The sequence below is a fragment of the Pocillopora damicornis genome, chromosome 7 (genome assembly GCF_964200805.1).
Source record: "Pocillopora damicornis chromosome 7, jaPocDami1.2, whole genome shotgun sequence".
In the NCBI taxonomy this organism is placed as follows: Eukaryota; Metazoa; Cnidaria; class Anthozoa; order Scleractinia; family Pocilloporidae; genus Pocillopora; species Pocillopora damicornis.
The window spans coordinates 17096714-17124141 of NC_142676.1; the positions used below are offsets into that span (position 1 = coordinate 17096714).

A 27428-nucleotide genomic window follows, 5' to 3' on the forward strand; every position below is an offset into this window, starting at 1 on the left:
TGATTCAACCATCCAAGAAATAAATGTTCACGTGTAATTTTGAATTTAAATGCAAGTAAAATAAAGCGACGTGGACTGTAGGCTGCAGTAAGACGCGCTCTGAAAAAAAAAATCATCATCTTGTAATAGAGAGTTGGGGAAAGATCCTTTTTCCATAAAGATGGGTTCGGAGATGAGCGCAAAGGAAGGAAGTGATTACCAAAATGGAAATGTCAAAAAGGACGATGATTTGTACGAAAATGGCGCAGACGAAAATGATCGAGATAGAGAAGGTAAAGCAGCTCAAGACATGGGGAGTAAATATAAAAATGGCGATATTCGCAGCAGAAAACCGGTTAAAGCGGGAAGTCGGACAAAAGCTGAGCTGAGGAAAGCAATTCTCAAAACTAAACAACCAAGCATGAACGAACAGCATAAACCTATCGCCATTCCAAAGTGGCTCTCCCCAATTTATTCTGTTGTGATGTTTGTGGAAAATACTTTGCCTTCGAGGTTCAGACGACTGCTTGTTTTTCTGACCATTGTCGGGCTTGCATTTGGAACCAGGCTGTTCAGTGTGACACTGCCACCTCATATCTGGTTAGTAAAAGTTTTCGTGTTTATCAAATCTGAATCAATTGCCAAGATTGATGATGTTACCTTTGCAGTCTATGTTCTGTCAGTCGATGCTCTAACCTTGTGGAGATTCCACTGGATCCCTTCTTATTGTAGCATCATGATACTTTGCCGTGATATTTATATTTTGAAAATTTACCCTCCCCTCTGAATTGATTGAGTGTTTTCAGTTCTTTCTCTTCCTTTTGAGACTGATGCCTCAACGATGAGGCGATTTCGGTAATTACCTTCAAGTTGCCGAAAGAGAATAACTATTAGTAGTGTATTTCTCACTAATAAGTTATGGTTATTCCATTATTTTGCTGGCTCAAAAGCTTCCCAAGCTTTCGTTAGAGAAAAAATGACGTTTGAGCGAGTCATAATGATTAAAGTCACATCCAAAACAGGTATAAATTCACGTCTGTGTACAGTAATGACTTAGTTATCTAACTCGATCAGAAAAAGACAAAAAACTACAACAACAACAACAACAGAAAAGAAAAACATAAAACTAGAGACACGAAAAAAAAAAATGAAAAAGTAAACAAATCATAGAAAGCGGTGAATTGTTTTCTAATGCATTGTGTTTCGACGGCTAAGAAAAGAATGAGGTGCTAAGGGGACTTAGAGACATTATAACACGATTTTTGCTGACCAAAATTACTTCTAGAGAGAGAAACTTATGAAGGAGTGAAGGCTGACCCAGCCAACCTGAATGCTCTCTCCCGCAGCGGCTTCTCTTTCTATTTTTTTGAAAGATAATAAAGATTAAATTAAGATATTGAAAGAAATCATGAGGATTCTGATGGACTGAGGAATCATTCCTTTTGAAGTTGCTAAACCTGTGCAAATCGGAAAGCAGGCTTTACCTAAGATTTCTATCTCAACGGGAACCGGAGTAGGTAGTGTGGATATTTTTACAGTGGTTTCCGTAGCTTTTTTTAACGAGTGGATGTCGATGGTAGAATAGAAGTGCTTTGGTCACTAAAGGGGTCGTACAAACAGCAGAAGACAGCTTCTGTCAGCCTGTGACAAGAGGTGAAGGTGGAAGAGATGTTCATTAAAAAGTTTTTCCTCATTCCATTAAAACATGGATCTACAGAATTATCTGAAACCTACTTTGAGAAATAATCTGCTTTGAATTAAAATTAACCGATGAATATGGCCACGAGTAATAAACATTAACGGTTGATCAAATTTCTGGAAACCACTTCTTAGTCGGAGTAGGACCTGGGTAGGGGATAAGCAGTGAATGTTCGAATCGTGGACTCGCGAAGCGCGCTCAGACGCTTCGGTTTGGCGAATGAACACTTAGGATTTACATCTCTTTTTCGCAAAATATGACTCCTCGAAAAGGCGCAAAGGCGAAAAAGCCAGACAAAGATAGCGACAATGAGTCAGAAATGTCTTCACCGTCGGAGACTACACGCGATTGTGCCAAAGATGTCCACATGTCTAAGTCGAATGATTTGCCAAAAGTGAACCGCAAAGTGTTTGGCCGGCTAATAGTTTTTGGAGGAATCTTACTCATTACATTTGCAACCCGACTTTATGCATTAGAAGACCCACCTCATATATGGTAAGAGAGTTAAGAATTATAACGTTCAATAATTTTCGATTGATTTGTTACTATGTTCAATATTTCCAGTTGTACTACTACGGAAATATTGCTTTTATTGTATAGTTTCGTTCTGAATGACGCCCAGTGCGAGGTGTCTCACTGCCTTGTAACGGACTAAATTTAACTTTGAAACTTAAGAATTTAGGGACTTGTAGAAATTATTGACCACGCAAGGGGCTGGCTGCCGCTCCTTAATTACGGTTGTGTAGCAACTGTTGACGCCATTTTAAAACAAATAACTGAGTGCCAAGATATTCCTCGATTCCTTTGGGGATTTTTCAGCCGTAGCAGTCAATTTATTTTAAGTTGAATCGACAAATTGTGTACGTATAGCTCACAACTATGCCTTTCAATCATTTTTTATCGCACTCTGACCAAATTCAAGTTACCGGCTTTCATAACGAGCTTGAAACGAATTGCATGAATCGGTATTCCAGTAAGCAATTCTTGAGTGAATCGAGCAATTCTTGAGTGAATCTTTGATAACTCATTAATTTTTGGACGGTAATTGTTTATTAACCCCCAGAAGATTTTGGTTGTTTTGAATTTTCTGCTCTTAGCAAGAATTTCGAATTTACTCTCCTCCATTAATTATAGCCACCTGTGTTTTCACTCTTTGTTGTTCAGTGACTGTGCAAGATTGTTACAGCTGTTTGTGTATCTTCCTACTGGTGCTTAAACAAACGCGTTACACCCATATTTTTAAGGTGGCTCCATAGGGTTTTTTGACCTCGTGAGATCTGGATACTAACATAGCTTGAGCTTAAAACCTGGCAATCCAATATGATTGTATGATTGTTACCTGAAAAGGTGTTTAAAAACAGTTCAACACAATACAGTTGTTATGTGATGGAATCAAGGGTTACCACCTGTAGTATTCATAGTCCTTCTATGCCTGAAGGTCAACTGGAAAGAAAACACTGTAAGAGAGATTGCCAAAAGGCAACAGATTTGAAAGTCTAAACATGCTCAGATACCAATCTTGGCAAAGCTTTATTCCATTGTGTAATGCTTTGTGACAAAGAAAATTGGGATCAATGGCTTTTCCTTCGGTGAAATTTCACAAGATTTGCTGGACCATTAAACATATTTTTGTCTTTCCTAGTATCTGTTGATTAAAAAAATTAATGGGACCAAATTTAAGATAGAGGAAGGAAACACAGAATTGCAAATAGTCAGAAGACTACCTTTGTAACCCCCTATTTTTTTGGCTTTTAAATAATTGGTAGGACAAATTGGGAAAATTTTGAGAGGTTTCACGGAAGAAAATTGAAGAAAATGGGAGGCAAAGCCAAACTATTGCTGGCAATTGTGGAGCCTTAGCTTAGTAACGAAAATCATTTTCTTAATATTCACCACAGCAAACGATAGTCTGAACCTTGCTCATCACCTTCTGATGGCTTTTAATGACCTAGAAAGTGAAAACATAAAAATTTTTTTAGAAAAACAGTACACTGGTGTGCATGCGAACATTGAGCAAAAACCCTATGGAGCCACCTTAGATACTACTCAAGCTATTACAGTATATAAATTGACAAATGTTTGGTGATCTTGTATTTTCTCGTAAAAATTTTTTTGTCTGTTTGTTTGTTTGTTGTCTGGAGAGGGGGAGGGGGGGGGGTTTAAGGTTGAAAAAGAAAAATGAGAAGTTTTTCCTCAAAAAGTTGCCTTGTCTTAAAATGGGCATACAAGTCTTTGTACAAATAGGCTCTTTAGGGAAGTGGTCATAAGGGGAAAACTTGCCAGTATAGATCTTTAAACTTTTAACTCCCATTTTATTTCTTATTACAATACTTCTACAACATCAACCACAAGGCTGTGCTCTAGGAAAATTTCCAGGGCGCCCTTCGGGCACCTAACCATGACAAGTAGGTCGCCCAGCCTTCCAGGTTGGTCGCCCGAATTGATTAATCAATAATTAATTGATTAATTAATTAATAATCCATTTTATAGTGGAATCAGTTAATAATTAACCATGAAAATAATAATCATTGAATTTAGCATTTTGCTGTTGTTTTATGGGATAGGCAGTATCTCAGTGATAATTATTCTTGCCTGCTTACGTATTTACTGACAATAGACAAGTTTAACTATATTTAGCAGTCATGTACTCTATTTTGGCGAACTTGTGATATCATGAAATCCTGTTATAAATTAACCACATACATGTTAAAACCGCTAAGAAAATTTCTTTGAAGACCACTAAAATAGGTTTTGAAACAAAAGGGTTCTTATATTAAAGTTTCATTTTCGTCAAATTTTGATCGAATGATTACAATTGCGAGTGAGTCGCCAAATATGGTGCTGATAAACATCTTGCATGCCACGGACGAAGCCAATTAAATAAACACAAATTTGCTTAAAGAACGGTTTTGTTTTATTAATCACGCGCTCCACTATTGAAACTGTTGAAACACAAAAATTAAATACAAGCATCAACCACTTCAATAGAAAAATTAGATCTTCAACACATGCTTGTGCAAAAATCGTGCAGTTTCTCATGGGCAAGTAAATAATTTTTTGTGCTAAATCATGTGAAACAATATTACATAACACACAGCGACAACTTTGAGCGTGAACAATTCTTGCTGTTGTCCTGCCGAATATTTTTTAGTTCTGCAAATGTCATCAAATTAGCAAGTAAAATTATAAAATGTTAGTTACAATCAGTTGCTCGCTTTATCGCGTCGTTCAATGGACAAGAAACCTAGGTCATGTACTATATTAATAAACCGGAAGAGAGACCACCGAAGCAAAACAAGACCCATGACCTAACTTAATATTTAACCTAAATGTACAGATCACACAGGCTATTGATTGCACTGCGCTTTCAGCGCTTTTGCTTTTCGGGCTAACGAGAGCCGGGGAGCACGATTGAGTTTCTTTTTGTTCCGTTCCATACCATTTCTATACGTTTGCTGGTTTCGTTTCGGGTTTTCACACAAGCCGAAATCTATGCGCCTGGACGGGCGACCGCTTTTCTTTTTCAGTCGCCCGAGACCAAATGTTAGTCGCCTGAGGCGACCGGGCGCCGCTAGAGCACAGCCTTGAAACCAGATAAGTAATGAGAATAAAGAAAAATAACAATTTGGGGATAATTAGCTGATCCAATGCTAAATTCTCTGAACTAACATTAAAAGAATTGTATGGTTGACAGTAAGGAGAATTACAAATTTGATGCGAGAGTTAGGGCTAAACAAGGATAATTTGAAAACCTTAGGCTATTTTTGTCAAGTTCTCTTTCTTCTATAATTTACGCATTTAATTACAAAAACATTGACAGCCAAAAACTATTTGCTTTGAATGATATTGTGGGTATACATGTCAGATGACCAAATAAAAAACTTGGCAAACACCATAGCTCTTGTTGCCTGCTACTACTGCAGTAGTCTTGTTTACTTTCAAAAACTATATTATTGTGCAGTTGTGAGACCAGGCCTACTGATGGTTATTGCATTTAATTTGGCGGATGTCTATTAGCAGTAGCTACACAACAGCTGCAACAATAATTCTATTCTCCCAATATTTTCTAAGATAACAGTCACTCAAGTGAGATCTACAGCTTTTTTAAATGTGATTGTTGCCAAACTCAGCAGCTGAAGGAGTTTGGAATCTGTGAGTCACTTTATATTGACCGATAATCCTAAAAATTTTTAGAGCTGGAAAATTCTGATGGCCCATTTTAAAAGAGCATGCATAGCTCTTTTCATTCCTTTAGTTGCTGAGATGTATTTTCTTAGATATTTCTCTCAGTGCTTTATTTATAACCCCCACAGATTTCTGAAGATTTCAACAGTTGTCTCCCATGTCCACAAACCCATTGAGCAGAATTAAAAATATGAAATTGTTTTAACTTCTTCTTGATGTTCTTGATATTGTAGTTGGGATGAAACTCATTTTGGCAAACATGCTAATTACTACCTCAAAGGAGAATTCTTTTTTGATGTTCACCCACCATTAGCAAAGGTAAGCATTTATAACAATTTGATTGTCATCACTAGGGTTTTTTATACTGCTAATCTTGGGTGTAAATGTTCTTTTTTAAGCAAAATTTTCAGATTACTCTGTTTTTTTGTCTCAGTCTATAAAATGGTTTATGAAAATGAACAAATTGTAAACAAATAATTATCTTAAATTTAGAATTGCAGTGAAGTATTCAATTCAATTAAAAGTAATTTATGAGGCATTAATTGAATGAAATTATGAATGAATGGATGAATGAATAAATGAATGGTTAATTGAGAGAATGGTCAATTGATTAAGTAAAGAGTAAAAGCCAAACAGAACAATCTAAAAACACTCTGACATGATGAAGATTTTAGATATATGAAAATTCACATATTTGCACTGCGGTGGAGAGATGAAATTAAGAGATCCTTGCAGCTAAGAACACTACTGAAACGAGTAGTTGTAAATAGGACCTGAAAAAAATTCAGGCCCGTACGGGATTTGAACCCATGACCTCTGCGATACCGGTGCAGCGCTCTACCAATTGAGCTAACAAGCCAACTGGGAGCTGGTCAATGAATTGGGTCCAAATAAAACATGATTATATAACATGATTATATTTTACATTTTATCCTCCTAAATAAGTCTGTTAATTTTTTTTTCTTGAAACAGATGTCAATTGCCTTGGCTGGATATCTTAGTGGCTATAATGGTTCATTCCCATTTGATAAACCTGGTGATAATTATGGAGAGAACAGCTATGTAGGGATGAGATTGGTGAGATGTTATATAATTATATATTTTTGTTGCACAGTAATTAACCTGTTTGTATTTATTATATAGTTTTAATTAATTGTTTAACATTTTCCTAAGGGGTCAGCTACGAACTATTCCTGTTTTTGTCTTAGTTTAACATGTTAATAGTCTGTTTTCATCTTGTCTGAAATGTAAATTGCGACTGATGTTTTTTTAGGAGAAATATGCTGTCAATTGCATCTACTGTACCCTTCCGCACATGAGATTAAAATAATTATGTTCCATTGGCCCATCAAACCCCTTTGTTGCAAGAGAAAAATTGAAAAGTTTTCTGTCCACCACCGGCACTTGTTTTTGACTGTGTTTGATACCATCTTTGCATCAATGCTCAACATTCTTCTAACCCCTGTGAACAAATGGAGCTGTGCAGATCTGTCACTTGATTTTGTAAAACAGCGGAGAGTAGTATGCCACATTTGAAATTTTGCCTTGTTTGTTGACTGGAAAAGCTACTGATGACCACCACCAACAAGTACAAAAACCTCCTCTGAAGTGTAGGCAAGGCAAAAGCTTCACCTGAATGGGAAAAAAATTGGAAGTTTTGCTGTTAAAACATTGAAGTTTGATAGCTTAACAGAACATTTTTTATCACATGCATGGAATGGTACATGTAGATGGAATCAACAGTATTTATATTCTATTTACTTTAAACCTTTGATCTCCTTTTTGAGCATAGTAACACACAATATATGTTATGACCAGAATACTTTGTAATGTCATCATGGAAGTTGTATTAAGTCATATCAAGCACTACATGTAAGATTGTCGTTCTCTCTTTGTGTTTTAGTTTTGTGCAATATTGAAACTGTATTAAATTATCTCTACCATTATTGTTGTTCTTTCTTTTTTGTGTGTTTTAGTTTTGTGCAATATTGGGTGCCCTGTGTGTACCACTTGCTTATCTTACTGTGTGGGAGCTAACAAAGTCAACAGGCGCTTCCCTTCTGAGCACGGCATTCATAGTCTTTGGTAAGTTGAAAAATCATTTAGAAGTTATGTAACACTCTAACTCCCATGAGTGACCAGGACAGAATTTCTCCTAACAATATCAAGACAATATCAAGCAAATAAGTGATAAGAATGAAGAAAAATATCAATCAGGGGATATTGATCTAATACCAAATTCTCCAAACTAACATTGCCATAAATTAGTATAGTTACGAACATACTGACAAGGAGAATTTGTTTTTGATCAAGTGCCTTATAAATGGGTGATTATTTCCTTTCTTCTCATTACCTGTACATCTGATTAAAGGGTGGTAGAGTAAGTAAAAATTAGATGCTAGTCATTCCCAGGGGTTATAGGGTTAACCCTTTAAACTCCCAAGATCTCATCAATAATTCTCTCTACTGTCTGCCATACAGTTCTTGTGGTGTTAGTTTGGAGAATTTGGTATTGGATCAACTTTTAATTCCTCGATCAATATTTTTCTTTGTTCTCATCACTTGTCTGCTTGATATTGTATTGATATTGTGAAGAGAAATTCAGTCATGTGAGTTAAAGGCTTAAGGGTGTTTGGCACCTTGCTGTTGTGGTAACTCCCAGTGTTTTTATTGAGAACAACTTCTTTTTTGGGTATATTTTCCCTACAGTTTTGTGCAATATTGAAACTGTATTAAATTATCTCAATCATTATTGTTGTTCTTTCTTTTTTGTGTGTTTTAGTTTTGTGCAATAGTCCCAGTGTTTTTATTGAGAACAACTTCTTTGTTTGGTATATTTTCCTTACAGTATCCTCTCCCTTTAATTTTGATGTACCATGAAACTAAAGAACAGAGTAGACCTCCTTCACCTTTTGCCTTTTACAACCCACTGACTTTTTATTTTGAAAAGGAACTGTTATGCCCCTATGTTCTCATTTTGCATTGCAGATCATGGATGCCTTACAATATCACAGTACATTTTACTGGATCCAGTTTTAATGTTTTATATCATGTTATCAACTTATTCCTTTACCAAGTTTCAAAACTGCAAAAATGTGTAAGTACCTCATCTGTTATCTACTCATTGCTGTTTAATGTCAGAAAAAATGCGACATTGGTTATGGGGAGATTGGGTCCATTTGAGTATGCTCTACAAGACTATGGCACTCCACAATGTAATTGAAATCTTTCAAAAATGTTCTGCTTAGTTTGTTTTAATCATGACAAGTAAAATATATATTCAAACCACCAGAGCAATCCTTTTAACTGTTGAATTTTTGAGAATTCCAAGTGATTTTAGGCAATGATATCAGGTGCTACAAGTGGGAAATTTCACTGGTTACTGCCTAAAAGGAAGGATACTGTCAAATGTTTTATTGCCGTTGTAGATATTGGGTGTCTCACTGTGTGTATGTTGTAATGCTATCGATGGTTAACTTCATGTTTGTTTCTTTTTATATACAAGTCCTTATACCTTTGAGTGGTGGGCTTGGATGGCAGCATCTGGTGTTTTTTTGTCTTGTGCATTTAGGTGAGTGACTGACTGAAACTGCTTAACTTACATCTTGATTAATATGTTTCATCTGCCTCTCCTTTAAATGTTGGCCAACAAGTACCTTCTGAGTTACACCATCAAGTGTTTGTAGGGTAGTGTAGCTATTTGTTAGCACTCAGGTAATATCTGTAAAGTTATGTACTAAGCAATTGCCATCTTTCTGTCTTATTCTTTTTTGGACATTTAACTTGTTATACAATGGTTTTCGGTAGAAAGTGATCTGTCTTTTCTTGATTAAATTTAAAACTGAGTGGAAATGTAGTTTTAGTCTTTTTCATCTGAATCGGTGAACTTTTGCCCTCACAAAATGATTTTAATTTTCCCAGTACCCCTATGTGTAGTGTGATCCTCTAAGTTAACAGTATTTCAGGGATTTTTTTCATTTTGAATGTTTATTTATTTCATTTGAATTTTTTACAAAAATATTACTGTGTTTTCCTTCCCTCAGCTGCAAGTGGGTTGGTTTGTTTGTGATTCTGTGGGCTGGTATTACAACAGTTTTAAATCTTTGGGATCTTTTAGGAGATCTGTCTTTGTCTCTGGTTAGTATCATTGCCTGTTTATTATATCAGAATATTAATAAATAAACTTGTCATTATTTGGTTTGATTTGAATATTGATAAAAATTTCTCTGATCTGCATGATTCAAATTTGCTATGGTGCAAAGGAGGTGTGTCAAAATGAGGAAATTAAGTGATGAAGTTATTTGCTATGTCAAGAGCACAGGATGAAGAAAAGAGTAGCGGCCATTTCAAGAAATTGAACCTTAGATCTACATATAACTTGCTGGTTGGCTGGGTCACAAAAGAGGTTCTTGTGTGAAAAGTGTTCTGCATGAATTACGGTCAACTCGCCGACAGACCAACTCGCCGACGCCAACTCGCCGACGTATAAAATCGAGCAGAGACGTCGGCGAGTTGGTCGTCAATCCAATACAACTTATTAGAAGTTAAACATACAGAAAATTAAACGATATTTAGTAAAAAACACTGGTGAACATTGGTGAACATCTAACAGAAGCTTAAATATTGGTGAACATTGGTGAACATCATCAATGACTATAACAGCTTAAGATGCGAACGAGTTATTGTGCGACAACAACACCGTAAAGACTCATCATGTCAATCACTCAGATATTTTAACGAAAACTTGGCTTTCTAGACGAGATCTTTAGTAAAAAGCATTTCTTTTTATTTGCAACAAAGTTTATAAGGATCTCAAGGCAAATAAAGCGAAGTAAACATCACCAATGACTCAAACAGCTTCAAACGCGAACGAGTTATTGTGTGACAACAACACTGTAAAGACTTATCATGGCAATCGGTCAGATTTTTTAAGAAAACTTGATATAATAAGTTGTATTGATAAGTTGTATTGGATTGACGACCAACTCGCCGACGTCTCTACTCGATTTTATATGTCGGCAAGTTGGCGTCGGCGAGTTGGTCCGTCGGCGAGTTGACTGGTTACCGTTCTGCATGATGTTCAGCAATGTGAAAGTGTTGTATGTGTTATTACATGTAGCATAAGATGTTATCATTATATTTACAATGTCTTTTTACTTTGTTCCAGTTTGAGATTGGTAAACACTTTATGGCTCGAGTGCTTTGTTTGATTATGATCCCCATCTTTGTGTACCTCTTTTGGTTTGCTGTTCATTTCAAGATGCTGCCAAAAACGTAAGAACTTGTTGCATATTATTTAATATTTACCCTACATTTAGTTATCAAAGTCACATTTCCTTGAAAAGGTGACTTAGCTGAACTTACATATGCCTGCCTTGTTAATGAGGGGTCTTCTCCGTTCAAGTCATTTTGATATAGGGACTGGAAAAATTTTTAGAGAAACCATGTCTAAAGATCATTTTGTTGTTTTTGTGTTATTTTTTTGCCAACTAAAGGTATTCAATTTTAATTTATTCATTAAGATTGGGTGGCAGTCATTGAGTTTGATCACTGATAAGATCTTTACATGGAAAACTTGTTTAATAAAGTGTACTTTGTTTACTTCCTCCCCTGCATAACATGCAATCTATTTTATGTGAAAATTCAAGAGGGGTTCTTTGTATAGAGGGAAAAGTACACACCAGAAAAGTTAAGGAGGACTGCTGTGGATGCAATGGGTCTTTTTGTTATTAATTTTTTGTTATTAATAGCACTTTCTCTTTCTTTGCTAAGTGGAACTTCAGCAGTGATTGTTCACCAATCCCTAGCAGTAGGGGAGAGTCTGTAGTGGGCTTCACTTGTAGTTCATACTGCTTATTTGACCTAACTAGTGACTGTAAAGAGTATCTCAATGAACATGCTGGGTGAGCTTCTCTCCTAGGAAGTCATATTTGGTAAGAAAAAAGTGTAAAAGAACCTAATGAAATGGTTAATAATATGTATTTGAAATACCTACGTACTAATTGTTTTTCTTTGATTTAGTGGGCCAGGTGATGGATTTTTCAGTTCTGCCTTTCAGTCAACTCTACAAGGAAATGTTCTTTACAAGAATGTGGTACCTGCAGGTATATGAATTGCATAACTGAATGTATAGACTGGCTGAAGTGTTTATTTTGAAATTCCAAAGTTTTGCTCCATAATGATTTAGCCACAGAGGAAGTTTCTCTTGTAATGGTCTATTTGATTGAAACTAAAGTTTTTCAGGAAGTATTCTACCTTGTAATCGATGTTCAAGTGTAATACTTCAGACTGATATTTTCAATTAACTCCTCTTTTTCTACAGACCTTGCTTTTGGTTCAATTGTTACACTCAAAAACACTCGTGCAGGAGGAGCTCTTTTACATTCACATCATCATCTTTACCCTAAAGAACATCCTCCTGAGCAGCAACAGGTCAGTATGTTTTAATTTGAATGTCTCTTAAACTAGTGGTTGTGTTGGCACAATCGTTTTAATTTAGAGGCCCCTGTTTGTTTCATCTTGATGGTCCTTTTTTAAAAGGTCCATACCAGTGACAGCATATGAATGTGTTCCTCACTGTGACAAATTCCAGTCTTTGCATACAAGAATTTGTTTTGATAGGTCCTAGTTAATGTCTTTATAAGTTCCCTGTTGATGTCTGTTGGAGAGGCATTGTATGAATTTTGGGAACAGTGTTGAGATTGTCTACTTCAGGTTTGGATAGATGGGAATAAGATGGGAATGGAAAAGGGAATTGCTACACAGTTGCTGGATTGGGTCTTTCCCTTTTGGTATAAAAGGTCTGATAAGAAAATTAATCATCACAGTTTCCACTGGATGACTTACCGGTAATGAAGACACATTTCATTCATCATAATTAAAATGTTCTTTTCACAGATTACTTGCTACTCTCACAAAGATGACAACAACAAATGGTTGGTGAAAAAGGCCTATGAAGATTACAGTAAGTTTATGGCTGAGATTTCTCATTCATCTTTACACCCCAACAGTTTGTAAGTTCTCCATACTAATCTCTATACATTTCCTATGATGCTCACAAGCAGAATTTGCTTAATAATCAAGAGCTTCTTGACTTCATGACCATTTCCTTTATTCTCATGACCTTAACATTTGATTCAGGGTTGGTACTGTTGGGAGAAATTAGATGTGTATCACTTGAAGGGGTTAAGGGGTTCATTGCATTTTTAAATATTAACTCCAGCCTATTACTATTTTTATGTACCCCACCTTACAGATGACCAGCAACCTATTGAATACCTCAAGAATGGAGACTGGATCAGGCTGGAGCATGTTGGGTATGTTCAACAATTATTTTATTACTTTTAATTAACCCTCTACACCCTAACCTTGGCAGGTATATTCTCCATACTGTTCTCTATACATTTCCTATGGCACTAACAAGGAGAATCTAGATACAAATAAATAGCTTTATAAATAGCTTTTCATGTTTGTGATCATTTCCTTAATTCTCATGGGCCTCATGTTTGATTCAGCAATGATACCTTAGGGAGAAATTAGATGCTAGTCACCCTCAGGGCTAAGTGTGGGTGTTCGCCATAAGAATATAGGTATAGAATCCTTGTTGCAATGCATCTCTTCAGTGATGGATCACAGATGATGTCCAAATGTGGTAAGAACATTGGCGATGCATTCTGTTGCACTTTGTGTGCCACTTTTTTGTTCTTACCACATTTTGATGTCATCTATTACCAAACAGATACTCTCCATGTTCATGTGACATGTGTAAACAATAACTTGCTAACTTTATTCCAGAACAAAGAGAAATCTTCACAGTCACCAAGAAAAAGCACCACTCACCACTCATCATAATCAAGTAACAGGTTATGGAGATGTGAGTATTGGCAGTTATAAAAGAACTTATGACAGAGTTTTAGTCTATCAATAATCAATATATAGCATTTTCTGATAGACCCTTTAACTCCCAAGATGTGATTGTTAATTCTCCCCTCTAGCTGCTACTCATTTCCTTATAAATGTGTTACATGAATTTGGTGTTAGATCAAGAGAACAACCTCTTCTGGATAACTTTGAGTATTCTCATTGCCGTTTTGCTGGAGAATATTTAGATATATTTTAGGCAGAAGTTATGTTTAATCACCTCTGGGAGTCAAGAGGTTAAGTGGTACAGTTAATGTGGCTGGATTTTCAAATTGTGGTGTGTTGTAGTGCAAATGAGGTTTCAGTCTCTGAGATTATTTTTGAATTGACACATGAAGGGTCTCAGTGTTTTTCTAAAGTAAGCACAAACACTATTTCTGTCACCATAAATTGTTCCTTATTTTCAATCAAAAGCGTATTTTACAAGCATTTGAATTAACTTAATTCTTCTAGAATGGGAAAGGAGATGCTAATGATTTTTGGCGTCTTGAAGTTGTGAGTGGTGAAGGTGAAGATGGACGAATTAAGACTGTGAAGACAGTTTTCAGACTTGTTCATGTCAACTTGGGCTGTGCTCTTCATGGAAGTACCCAGGTCCTACCAAAATGGTGAGTGGTGAATGCTGATATTTCCAGCTTGATGAAGGAATTTATCAAAAGGGAAATTCTTGTACCTTTTTATTTGTAACTGTCTGCTTGAATGCTGGTGATCTGTTCTTCTTTTTACACATGTCAGTAAGTTAGTCAGTTAGTCTTTTAATCAGTTCAGTCAGTTTCTAGTCAGTTGGACAGTCAGTCATTCAGTTAGTCAGTTGCTCAGTAAGTCAGCATTTAAGGTGCCTGATTTCTGAGGCTTGTCTGGGTGATCATCAAGAAAATAAGGATGTCAAAAGTAATGATAATGCCAGAGGTTAAAATTGAGTCTAGAAATGCAAATAATAATAATATAATAATAATAATAATAATAATAATAATAATAATAATAATAATAATCAAACAATGTACAATAACCTGTGTGTAGCCATTATCAGACTAGTTCTCTCTGTATTTTATATGTTATTGAGGATAGCTAGTCTTAGCTTAAACGTCAAATTTCAGTTTAGAAGAGTTGTAAATGTTAGTTTGTTCAGCAACAGTTCAATTTTTTTTCCAGGGGATGGGAGCAGCTTGAGGTCACCTGCAATCCCATTGTACATCATTCACATAACCTTTGGAATGTTGAGGGTCATGAAAATGAAAGAGGTGAAAAAGAAAAGCAACAATGTTTTGGCAACAATATTTTGGCAGTGTCCTGCAAAAGCACCAGCAAGCAGCATTTTTTTCTGGAGTGCTGGCCAATTTGATTAGACACTGTATCTGTAAATTGATTTACCTGTTTCAATGCAAAATAAATATTAACACTTGCTGGCTGATGTTCATTATGGTTGGCTTCTCGACAATTATATATTTGGCAGTGTCCTCCAAAAGCATCAGTGGGTGGCATATTTTCTGTCTACTCATTTCTGAAGTGCTGGCCAATTTAAATAGATAAATGAAGGAACATGCCTGTTTTAGTCTGTAATAGAAATTTTGGATCAATATCATTATCTGGGCAACTGCCCACCTACCCCTCCCCTAACCCAACTTTAACCCTAAATTGTTATCTGTTGTTGGTTTAGGGGAAGGGTAGGTGGGCAGTTTCCTGGATAGTGATATTGATCTGAAATTTTAATCTTTGTCAGCTGATGTTAATTATGGTTGGCTACTTTGGAGAAACTGTTATGGACAAGAAAAGTCACCATTCACTTTGAAATAATCAACAGACAAACAATTTTCTCACAATAACTGACACTTTCTCTGGTTTTAAGACATTATTTTACATGTAAATAATTATAGTCATTTTCATTGCTTATTTACACCAATGTCTTACACATGGCAATTCCATTCATGTCACAGCAGATCTTTCTTTGTTTTTGTGTTCTTGGCTGTATATGAGGTGTCATTACCCGACTGAGGGAACCAGGGAGGGTTCAGTTATCACATTCATGATAAAAATTATTATTTTATTATTTATTTTCTGTTTTCTTTTGTAAATTACCAGCTCTGCTGTCAGGTAAATATTTTATTTTTTAGCCCATCTGATGTAATAAACTATTATCAAATGTTTCTTTTTTCTGTATGTTTAGTTCCAAAATCTGCATCAGACTTTTATAAGCCTTCATTTCTTGGTAGTGTCTATGAATCACATGTTGTCATGGCTCAGGTATGGTGTTGCAGTTGACATTCAATTATTATTTTGTGCCAGAAAGTACACCAAACCTTTGGAATAACTCTTTCAGGCTAGCAGTGTAAATCTAGGTAGTAGATAATTGTCTGGAAAACAAGAGGAAACTAATTGTGAACTAGTGTTAAACATAGCTTTACTTTTCTATCATGTTGAGCCCTGAACATTCTCAGGCAGTCCAGGCCATTTAAGGCTTATCTTTCTTTCTGGAATTTTACAATGCCTCTTCTTGCATATGTACTTTTATTTTTTAATGCCAAAGTAACTTTTGTTCCAAAGAAATTGTGCACACTTATACATTTCTTTTGTTCAAGAGATATTTCATCCTGCTTATTATTCTTTGTTTACAGACCAACTCTGGATTCAAACCAAAGGAAGGGGAAGTGACGTCACAACCCTGGCAGTGGCCAATTAACTACCGGGTTAGATAAATAGATTGAAAAGAAGATGTTACATTTTTTAATTTTACTACCCAGCTAAAATCTTACCACCATTCTTATGCTATAATTACTCACATGATACTTTTGACATTGCTGATCTTAGCAGTATGTAGAAGGTGTGTCACTACACTATGAGTGGCCCCTCCTTTTCAGCAGAGTGTGTGGTGAGAATAAAAAAGTTCAGTTGAAAAAATAATTGATGTCAATGTGCCTTATGGAATTATTGCTAAGTCTGTAGTGCCTTCTTTTGTGAGCCTTATCTCAATTTTTAGTGTGGTGCACTAACATCAATGTATGTTTGCACTGATTTTTTTTACTTGAGGGACAGACTTTGCTGAAAACCAGGAACTGCTCATAATCCAGCATGTTGCATGAATTGTCAGGGAAGCCTGGTGAAATGCGTGGGTGGGGGTAGCCTAGTGATGGACTGCCTTTCCAATCCTGAGGGGAGTTGTAATACTTCTAGTCACTTCATGCTATGGAAACCGGGATAAGCTCCAGCTGGATAGGCCACTTGGCTTGAGTACAGACTTGGTACTGGGGCATATTTTATGAAAAAAATGAATGTAGTATCATAGGAAATGTAGGGATACAGCAATAAAGAGATTCTGCCTTCTGATGTTAGGGTGTAAATGGTTACAAATTACGCACTTTTCAATATTTCATTTTGCAGGGTCAGGTATTTTCTGGTGCAGATTATCGTGTCTATCTCCTTGGCAATCCAGTGAGTTTTTGTTTTACTTTTAAAAAACACACACTTAAGACATGTAACTTGCACTTTGATGGAACAAATTAAAGTAATTAAATAAATGCGATTCACTTAGTCATTCTTTTTCTCCACAATGCTTTCAGGTTATTTGGTGGTACATATTGGGAATTATGTGCTTGTTTGGCCTGCTGTATTGTTTCCATGCTGTAAGAACACAAAGAGGCTTCATTGATCCACCTGTAGAACAAGGTACAAGCTTCTCCCTCGCTACTCCTAAGCTGTGTATTTTCACCTTCTTAAAATAGGTTTTGCGGTGTTAATTTAAATTCTTTGTCTTGGCCAGTTCTGGATCTCTCTCTGAGTAAAACTCCTGAATTTAGCATTGTTTTATACATTGAAATAGATCTATGATCATGTTATGTATTACCAATATACCCATTTTGGCTATTGTTTATAAATGTTCTTGTAGTGTAAATTACTACTGGAGAAGTTGTGGTGGCTTTATGGCTTAAGTGCACTCATCTCAGAACTAAAAAGTTGGCATTCAAGCTCTGAGCAGGTTCTCCCATTCTGTTCTTGAGCAAGATACTTAGGTCTGACAATTTTTTCCCCACTGAGGAGTAAAAACGCACACTGGTGAACTTAAGTGAAATCTGACAAATTGTTGGGTGGATTATCTTTTAATGAACTTGCATTTAATCTAGGGGAACAAGAAGTGCGTGTTGTTGCTTTATGTTACAGAAACTAGAGATAAGCATTGGCAGTTATGTACCTCTCGGCATCTTAGTCTTTTAACTCCCAAGATCTGATTTTTAATTCTCCCCTCTGGCTGCTACACATTTTCTTGTATATTAGTTTCAAGAATTTGGAATCAGATCAAGATAACAACTTCTACCTGATAGTTTGTATTCTCATTACCTGTTTGGTGGATAATGTTTGGATATTACAGGGAGAAGTTGCATGTTAATCACTTCTGTGAGTTACAGGGTTACAATAGTGTGTACATTCATACACATCGGTTCTAATTTTACAATCAAAGAAAAAGAATAACTATTTCAGGTGTTGGGTCACTTTAGGGATCAAGATGTATAAATTGTCTTTCTTATCTCTATTTTCAGCTCGTAGGAAAAGAATGGAGTCAGCCTCTGGTTGGTTGTTCCTTGGTTGGGCCTTGCATTATTTTCCCTTTTTTGCCATGGGTCGAGTGTTGTACTTCCATCACTATTTTCCTGCTTATCTCTACAGTGCCATGATGGCTGGTGAGTTATAAACTAGATACTTCATCATGACTGTGAAGTGTTTATCAGGTTTCAGGCTGATTAAAGAATTCCGTACTGCAATTAATGCAAGACATCTGTCTGTGGGATTTGTTTAGTAGTGTATGAAAAAATTTACCCTGGTATTTGTTTGCTATTTGGCAATGTTTATATACACACAATGATCTTGACTAGCCCAGTTGCAAGAGCCTTTTTAAACCTATCATTGGCTTGATTTGCTTGGCAACCTGAACTATTTGATGGATGAAACTGCTTGTAGCGCCAATTATAGCTTGTCTGCTGGCTTAAGAATTAACTTCTAAAGAACAATGTAAGACAACATGGTGGATCCATTCTCTTTGGTTCATTTTATCCAGTATGTTTTATTTAGTGAAAGTAAGGTTACTGTTTGATTTTCAGGTATAGTGAGCCAATATTTGTGCAAATCAGTAGCTATGCTTCCAAAGCTTGAAAAGTTTAAAGAGATGGTTTACTACAGTACTATATGCTTGCCTCTGGCTGGATGTATCATCAGGTAATTAAAGCTTTAAATTACACCCTAAAATTAGCATGCATATTCTCCTTACTGTGCTGAAAAGGAGAAGTTTTTCAACAATCAGGAGCCTGCTTAGTTGGTGATCATTTCCTTTATTCTCATGACCTTAATGTGGTATATTAATGTGTGATTCAGTGGTGACATATATTGTAATTAGAAATTAGATGCTATTCTCTGTTAAGGGCCAAAGGGTGAACAGTCTAATCTTCTTGCACAAGACAGGAGTTTTGTCTCACCTTGAGCCTGTTGAAGATACCAACTACTTAAATGTTCGAAAAGTTGCAACTGATAGTGACTTAAATGCACAAGGATAGACTGGATATTTAATATGTGATGGACAGACAGATGTAAATTCTGATATAAAATCTGTAATGGATGTGAGTTCACTGAGGGGCCTTACATCAATTGCATATTGCATTGGAGAGATCTTCAAACTGCCACAGCTTAATCTGGGCAGGATCCTAGGGCAATCATAGCAAGATCTTGGTGTATTCTTGGTGAGATTCCTGTTTGGCTGATTTGGTATCGTCCTGGGTTGGGCTGTTGCATAACACGATGCAACAACATTTTGAAGTGCTACCCTGAGGGTTGGCCATGATTACACCATTAACTCCACCTTCACAAGTGACAATGTGTACTGTGTAATAAAACTAAAATATCATTAATAACTTCATTTCCTTCCTTGACAGTTTCTGGTTATTCCGAGGACTCTCCTATGGCATGTCTGGCCCCATGGCTCATCTTCCTGACTCAACTGCTGCAGTCTACAAGTGGATGGACAGCTGGGAGGTGTAGCATGTTGCAAAAGACCAACTATTTATACCACAAGGATGCAACAAATGATCCAATTGTATATACATTTGGGATATAATTTATCTTGTGTGTATAGACCTTATTTTTTACAAGACCTATGCCTTTAAAATTCTTTAGGTAGATAGGAAAGGAAATTTTAGAAAGTACAGTTTTGCAAGGACATGAAAGTGCCAAACTCTGATTGTTTGGATCAAAGGAATGGAGAGAGAGGGAGAGGGAGAGGGAGAGGGAGAGGGAGAGGGAGAGGGAGAGGGAGAGGTGGAGGGATGAAAAGGTATTTATTGTGATGATAACTGGAATAAATTAGACCTTTTAACACATTTCACATCGAAAAAAACCCCTTTGTTCTAGAAATAGTATAATTTATTGTGATGATAACTAGAATACATAGGACCTTTCAGCACATGTCACTCAGAGAAAAATATTTTTCTTATCTATGTGATATTGATATCCACCAACCAAACCAGTCTGTTCTGGGAAAGTGCTTTTTTTTAAGTCAGTGAAGTGGGAATCTTAGGTATTCTTATCTCTTCTGGAGAATTTGGTAGTGAAGAGGTGAAGGTGATTATGACTGTTAGTTCATGATGTTGATTATGCTGATGATGGTGATATAATGACAATGCAACAACCACCACAACAAATTTACTGTGTTGACCAGTATAACATATTTAAAAGTTTTTTATTCACCATTTGTACATATTCATTCAAGTATTACCAAATTTGGGAAATGCATGACTGTCATGTATTACCTGAGGTCAGACAGGTTCAAATTTTCAAGGTATTTTTACCGAAAACAAAAATAACAGTGAAAATTCAATTTAGTAGGAAATATGTTATCAATGAGGTGCATCAGGGTAAATTAAGAGACAACCAATTCAGGACAAATCACTAGTCTACAGTTTGCCTCTATTATTACTTTGTAAGAGCTCGCATGTACTAGTAATGATTACCATTTATTAAATTGTCATGTAAGAATAAAAATAAAAGAAGTTTAAATGTACTGAATGGCAATCCTGAGTATTATTTCTACACCTTGTTAAAAAAAGTTTTTAATTTTAAAAGGGGTTTAGTTTTCTGTTCATTATCCTTTTACTTAAAATACTGATCTATGAAAAATGAGAGCATTGAAGAATTGCACTCAATTTTTTTGCAAGAAGACTTACGTAACATGTAGCCAACCAATTTATTATAAACTCTGATATAATATAATAATGATATAAACTCTGAGATCTCTGTCTATATATAGCCAAGCCTGTTCATTAATCATTAAATGTCTGGAAGTGGATGATATGTAACTTTTCATTACTACAATTCTTCAATAAGTTATGGTATCATTGATTGTGTGATTAGAGGGCTACAACCAAAACATCAATTGCATTCCCCCACAAGGTCGTTGTAATAATATGTATAATTTAGCATATTTCTAAGCCTACTTGGGTTGCCTGTGATACAAATGTTGTCTACCAAGTGGTAGTAGAAAGTTAAAAGAAAAAGTAATTCAAATTTTAGTAGTCATGGTCGATATGTCGATGCTTCCCTTGTTGAATGGCACAGACTCACTAGAGAAAATCTCTTCAATTGAGAGCAACCCTTGAGGTTTATAAGGATATGGCAGTTTTCCAAAAGTATTTTGTCTCTCAATCACACCAAGCTTTTTAAGAATTTGATCAATGGTCTTTAAATCGTCAGGGTGGACATGAATGCAACCATCACTATCAATGAAAAAACATGCAAAATTAATCTACAATTAATAATTTTTGAAAAGAGCTAAGAAATCTCTCCATTTAGTAGATCAAAGCTTTGGGTAGTTGTTGAGCTTGTAATCTTGCATATAATTTCAAACAAATGAAAGGTCTCTTTTTCTTTGGATAATTATTGATTGCTATTAGTCTGGAACAATTTTTGCCAAGTGTCCAAAGTAATCTAGGGCTGCAATGCCTTATGGGTGCTTTACTTTATGATTGAGTGTTGTAAAACCAAGACCAAAGTAATCACAATGGCCAATCAGAAGAAAGGAAAATACCTTTAACCCTTCAAACCCTAAGAGTGACTTGAATCCAAATTCTCCTTACGATATCACTCCTGAATCACACATTATGGTAACAAGAATAAAGAAAATGATCACCAACTGAAGAAACTCCTGATTGTGAAGTAAATTCTCCTTGTCAACACCTTGGGAAATGTATGGAGAAGAGTATGGAGAATATGCATATTGGTGTTTGGGTGTGAAGGGTTGAGAGTCAACAAAACTTGCAGTAAACACAACCACATCATGTAAAGGGGAGGAAAATGGGGGGTGATCATGACCAAGTTGTGATTGAGTTTAGTTTTGCATCTGATTGGCTTAGAGAGTGGCACAGTGGACCAGTCACAATGGGAAGGAAGGAAATCTCAGATTACTTCTGACACCCAGTGGAAAAATACTCTTCTTCACTTAGCTCCTTGATCAGCTGAGGCAGTTTGGACCACTCTCCTCACTAATTAGATGCAAGACTAGAAGCAATTGGGACTTAGTCTCTTCTGCTTTCCTGCATTTAAGGCTCGTGTTCATTTTGAGTTCCCATTGCCTCCTTGACAAATTTGCTTTGCTCTGATCAGCCATCGTGATTACAATGATTACGTGGTTTCAATTCAACAACACTTGATTGAAAAGGACTCATTTAGTGATGTTATACTTCCTCATACTATCATAGCCCGTTCCAGGCAATCAGTTAGTAAAAATGAAGCTCAATAACGTTCCTGAGGAATGAAAAACATGAGGGAGGCTAAACTGACCAAAACCTCTCTTGCTTTTTCACTCCACTTCTATTGTACCATTTGCCATTATATTCTACTTAACTGACTGAATGCCTGGAACATGCTATTGCTATAAGTATCAGCCAATTTGCTCAACAGATAGAATGCCTTGAAGTACATAGGGGTATGGGTTCTCTTCAAAAGGATTTTTGTGTATAACCACACCCAGCTTGTGTACAAGGATATCGTCAATGTTTTTCAAGTCTGTTGGGTGCATGTGTATGCATCCATGACTGTTGAAGTAGAAAAATACATAAAAAGGGCAATGAGATTTGAAATGGAACTTGATAAAGTCTTTCTCTATCCAAATAGTCCATCTAAAGGTGAAATCATTGGCAAAATGAAGAAGGGATGGTTTAAATGTCTCTGGAATTTGCAGGGTTTATGTTCCCTACTTTTGCCTCTTTCTCTGAGTTTGGAAGAGATGTAAACATTATGAATTAGTTGATCTTTCATCAAATTCTCATAGCCTCTAAGATAAAAAATGTTGGGAAAACCACTAAGAGAATTGATTTCAGATCTTGGAAGTCAAAAGTTTTCATAAAATAGTTGTGGCCTAACCTGTTAGGCATAGGCTCAGATGGATTCCAATGATCCCACTCTCCAGTGTGCATTAAAATTCCACTCCTGTAGTCACTTAGAAAGGTGTCATCTTTGTTTTTACCAATTGCTGCATTTCCTGTAGGCCAAGCCATCAAAAGTCAAGTTTCTAACTAACTTAAAACTTTCCAATCATTATTAAGTTTTAATGAAACATGAATGAGTCAAGCTTGTGATTTCTAAATGGCAGTTGTCTAAACAATATTGAAAAAGTAGTAAAGATGAAAATTTTTCCTCACTCAGTTCTTTAAGGGTTCTAATAGAATTTAAAGCTAATTTAAAGCCTAGCTTTCAGAATTTTGGGAGAAGGGGAAACAAGGATTGACATTGAAGTTATCAAGGGACTTCCCATTTGGAAACTTTTCAAAGTAGCAATTACAAATTATGATTAAAAGGACTAAGATATGGGACGTTGAGTGGAAAAATTCCAAGAAAAATCAAACTTTTAGAAGGAGATGTGGGTGGGATTAGGATGATCTGGTGAAAAAATCTTGGAATAATGGAATTTAAGGAGAATGTTAGACCCCTGTGGATCTCAATGCCACACCTCCCCCCTCCCCCCCCCACCCTCCCACACACCCTTCGTGTAAAAACATATTTTGCTTACCTTTTAGACCTTTGACTGCTCTTATGACAGGATACCTAAACACAAAGGAAATCACATTTTGTTTCATCATAATGACTGATAAAAACAGGTTCACACCTGTGAGCATTTTTTTACCCTTTACACCCTTAAATCAGTTGTATATTCTCTAAACTGATCTCAATACATTTCCTAAGGTGCTGACAAGGAAAATTTGTTTAAAAATCAAGAGTTTGTTTTGTTGGTGACCATTTCCTTTATTCTTGTGACCTAAATGTTTGATTCAGGGGTGATATTGTAAGGAGATTTTAGACCCTGGTCTAAGGGTTTAAAGGTAATGGGGCTTATAGTTGCCAATAATGAAGGATTTTACAGGAACACTAGTAAATTAATTTGAAATGAAAACAAAAAGGTTCACAATGCTAATGTTGACTCCCATTTATTCTATTAAAATAATTTGAAAATATACTTAAGTACTTACGGGCCAAATGATTTTGGATCTGGCTCAGGACTGTTGAGGTCAAATGTCTATTATTGTAAAAAATAGATAAATATTCACATAATGTCAGACACTGTACTGTAATACTACATTGACAATGATAAAAAAAAAACTTGAATGGAAAATTTAAATAAGGAATTTGTACCACAAGTCCAGTTGGAGTATTTCCATTCCTTGTAAGCTGATTTATATCTTTGCCAGCAGCATTCATGGCACCATGGCAACGTGCGCGAAATGTGTACATGACCTGCATTTGAGAAAAAATATTTTTGTTTTAATTTGCAGATTTGTATATTATGATAATTGATTGAAAACTAAAAATTTCACTAAAAATTTCTCTGTCCAACAAATTAAAGACTATTGACAATCAAAAAGGAACTTTATTAAAAAAATTACAATCTGCTGATTCTACATCACCTTGTTATTTGAGTCGTAAAGAGTGGCATTTGTTTCAATTGTCCGATCTTTGTACACAGGAACATGAACCTGTATATATCAATTTGAAAATCATTATGGAAAGCATTGGCAATTCCCTTTCATCTGCTACATCTTAAATGGTTTCCAGATCACTATTACATAATAAATCATTTTAAAGAGGACTATACAAACACCCTTGATCTTGAACTTAACTTTAGCCATTCAATCAGGGAAGGGTTTTCCCTTTGAGTGATAAAGTTGATTTTTTGTTCTACTGTTTACCTTAAATTTATACCCTGAAGGCACAGTGTGATCGTCTCGATATCCGTCATACATCAGTTGCTTGAGAACAAGAGAGGCTGTTGTTGCATTCAATACACCATTGCTGAAGTAAAGGCAATTTTATTACATTCAGTTCTCTGTGGGTTTTATGACTCTGTTCCTTAAAACCTTATACATCCAAGTCTTGCAAATTGTTTAACTACAAAAATATACAATGGGGTCAGGAGTTGATAAAACCACAGCTTTTTCTCTAGCCTCACATGTTTAATTGATTTACCATCTGCATATCCAAAATATAGTTAGATTTAAGCACTCATGCATTCAAGTGAAAAAAAAAATATTCTTATCTGAATGTAAGCATAATGTGGATTGTTAAAAAAAAATTTTTGATATCCATCCCATTACTAGATTTTTGGTTTAGGCCATTTTCTTGTAACTCTGGAAGTCCATTTAGTTTTTTACAAATTTCTTTGAAAAGTCTGACCCCTCTCCCCACCCCACTGTCACTAACCCTAGAATACCCGATTACCTCCCCATAGGGTATCAGGTTAGGGGGCAGGTGTTCACACGAATTACCCACGCAACCATCTGGAGTATGAACCAACTTGATTAGTGCTTCTCTTCCTCTCTTCCAGGATGAGAAGTTGGGGCATTGGCAGTTACCCACAACCACTTTGTTACATTTTCCTTACCAGTATGTGGGTAATTGCATGCATATTTCTTGATTAGCCTATATGCAATGGTCTTATCTATTTGCTTCAAGCCAAGTACAACTGCAGAAAAGCATGGGAAGAAAAAAAGCAGAAGGCAGGGTCAGGAAAGGAAAACTGATTTTTTTTACCTTTACTGCCCCTTCCCTCTGAGCATCACCTTTTTCTGCTTGCATATGCTCCAACCCTTGATTGATGGCAGCTTCCCACACACCTACCTCTCCCAATCCCACTTGCTTAAAAGAAAAAGCTGATTCACTAACCATACAGATGTGTATGGATTGCTCATGTTACAATTCTACTTGACAAACAGTCAAGCTTATTGACTTGCTGCCAAATGTGGCATGATTCTTCTTTATTGAGCTATACCTTGGCAAGCCATTTCCCTTCTGGTAGCTGGCTACAGCCTCACTGGTTTCCCTATTGTACACACCACTTGTTCTAATGGGCCTCACAAATGGTGATCTCAGCAGTAGATTTTGTAGGATCACAACATCTTTTCCTGTTTTAATTTAAAATAATTGCACAGCCAAGGCAGTTGGTATTATCCTTGGAGCATGAACAGTTAAAGGGGAGGGGAGCAGTTGATAAGGGGCGATCAGAAAACCTTGGCTTCAGAGAAGGTTGCATGTTGTGATAAGCTTTTGAGCCATCTTGTCGGCTTGTTAATCTCCTAGTTTTATGAGTAACTAGTACTTTGGCAAGTCCCAGGTAGTGAAGCTACTTATAAGGTTTGATGGTCAAAATGGTTGAACGAGGTATCGAAACACTAGTATCGCACCAGTTAGGATAATGACTGCGACAAGTCGTGCGACAATTGGAGTTCGAAACAAACGAACAAACACACAAACAAACACTCTTAAGACCCGTAGTTTCACATTTCCCGTTACGTTTTGGATATATCGTTCCCCAAAAATAATTCCCCAACTAAATCAAAATTGAACTCTTTGCAGTCATTTCGCATTCCGTGCACAAGGTTGATAAAGAGGTGTCCTCACAATTCGACACGGAAGAAAACACTCGTGTCAAAAAAAATATGGACTCAAATTTCGAGAAGTTAAATTTGGTAGAAGGAACAGGGAAGACATTGAAATCCACACAAGAAAAAGAGGAATTAACTTTAGTTTCTATTTTATTTAAAGGTTGAAATTAGGACTCTTCGCTAATTTATGTAAAATTTGTTTTGGTTTCCGATTACCTCTCATAACTTTACGAAATCGCTGGAAATATAGCATCAATCATCTTCTTGCTGAACATAGGCTCGAACGCTTTAGAAAAATGCTGATACTAAAGGTATTCCAAAGGCAGATTCTCCCCTGCATTCTTACTCCCGTAAAGAAATGGCGCAGTGAATAGATCCCTCCGATTCAATTCTCCTGAATTAATTTTTCAAAAAGTTGTTCAATATTATCAGTATTTGCAAGATTACCTTCCATCGGCGGGTTCTCCAGACTTAAAACTCTGTAGAACGGTGCTGGAAAACTGTCAACTTTGTTAGACATCTCAGCTACGCTGAACAGAAATGCAAAAGAGAGAGTAAATACATAGCGGTCCAGCATGACGATATGTGCTTGATCGTAGTTGCGACTATGAATAAGTCGTCACATATTGCACAATGCTTTTGGATGCGGTCCACTGGAACGATCTTGCAACCAATCTGTAACGGTAGAGACGCTCTCTGTCGCGCTTGGACGCGAGGTGTCACGCCATAAAATTTAGTCA

General features: G+C 36.2%; 2 protein-coding genes across 8 annotated transcripts; one reads left to right on the forward strand and one right to left on the reverse strand.

Annotated features, from left to right (window-relative positions):
* Nucleotides 1-20819, forward strand: LOC113673141 (protein O-mannosyl-transferase 2). 2 transcript variants are annotated; one of them, XM_027189509.2, is made up of 22 exons: nucleotides 1-579; nucleotides 6097-6181; nucleotides 6836-6940; nucleotides 7840-7948; nucleotides 8852-8960; nucleotides 9369-9434; nucleotides 9907-10000; nucleotides 11031-11137; nucleotides 11885-11967; nucleotides 12186-12295; nucleotides 12761-12827; nucleotides 13119-13179; nucleotides 13658-13736; nucleotides 14237-14391; nucleotides 14936-15024; nucleotides 15948-16024; nucleotides 16396-16467; nucleotides 17159-17209; nucleotides 17338-17443; nucleotides 18313-18453; nucleotides 18871-18985; nucleotides 19696-20819. In XM_027189509.2, the coding sequence occupies exons 1-22, from the start codon at nucleotides 161-163 to the stop codon at nucleotides 19799-19801; spliced, it is 2406 nt and encodes an 801-aa protein (XP_027045310.2). In that variant the 5' UTR covers nucleotides 1-160; the 3' UTR covers nucleotides 19802-20819. The 2 variants fall into 2 exon arrangements, with proteins under 2 accessions (XP_027045310.2, XP_089068221.1); XM_089212095.1 differs by lacking the exon at nucleotides 1-579 and adding an exon at nucleotides 1820-2173.
* Nucleotides 20461-27391, reverse strand: LOC113673140 (uncharacterized). 6 transcript variants are annotated; one of them, XM_089212096.1, is made up of 10 exons: nucleotides 27136-27379; nucleotides 26076-26208; nucleotides 25689-25769; nucleotides 24997-25099; nucleotides 24715-24783; nucleotides 24443-24544; nucleotides 24280-24326; nucleotides 23823-23857; nucleotides 23177-23294; nucleotides 20461-21531 (listed from the first exon to the last, which is right to left on the reverse strand). In XM_089212096.1, the coding sequence occupies exons 3-10, from the start codon at nucleotides 25706-25708 to the stop codon at nucleotides 21318-21320; spliced, it is 708 nt and encodes a 235-aa protein (XP_089068222.1). In that variant the 5' UTR covers nucleotides 25709-25769; nucleotides 26076-26208; nucleotides 27136-27379; the 3' UTR covers nucleotides 20461-21317. The 6 variants fall into 6 exon arrangements, with proteins under 6 accessions (XP_089068222.1, XP_089068224.1, XP_027045308.2 ...); XM_089212098.1 differs by having other exon boundaries at nucleotides 20461-22848; XM_027189507.2 differs by lacking the exon at nucleotides 25689-25769 and having other exon boundaries at nucleotides 27136-27391.
* Between the last annotated feature and the right edge of the window lie 37 nt (nucleotides 27392-27428).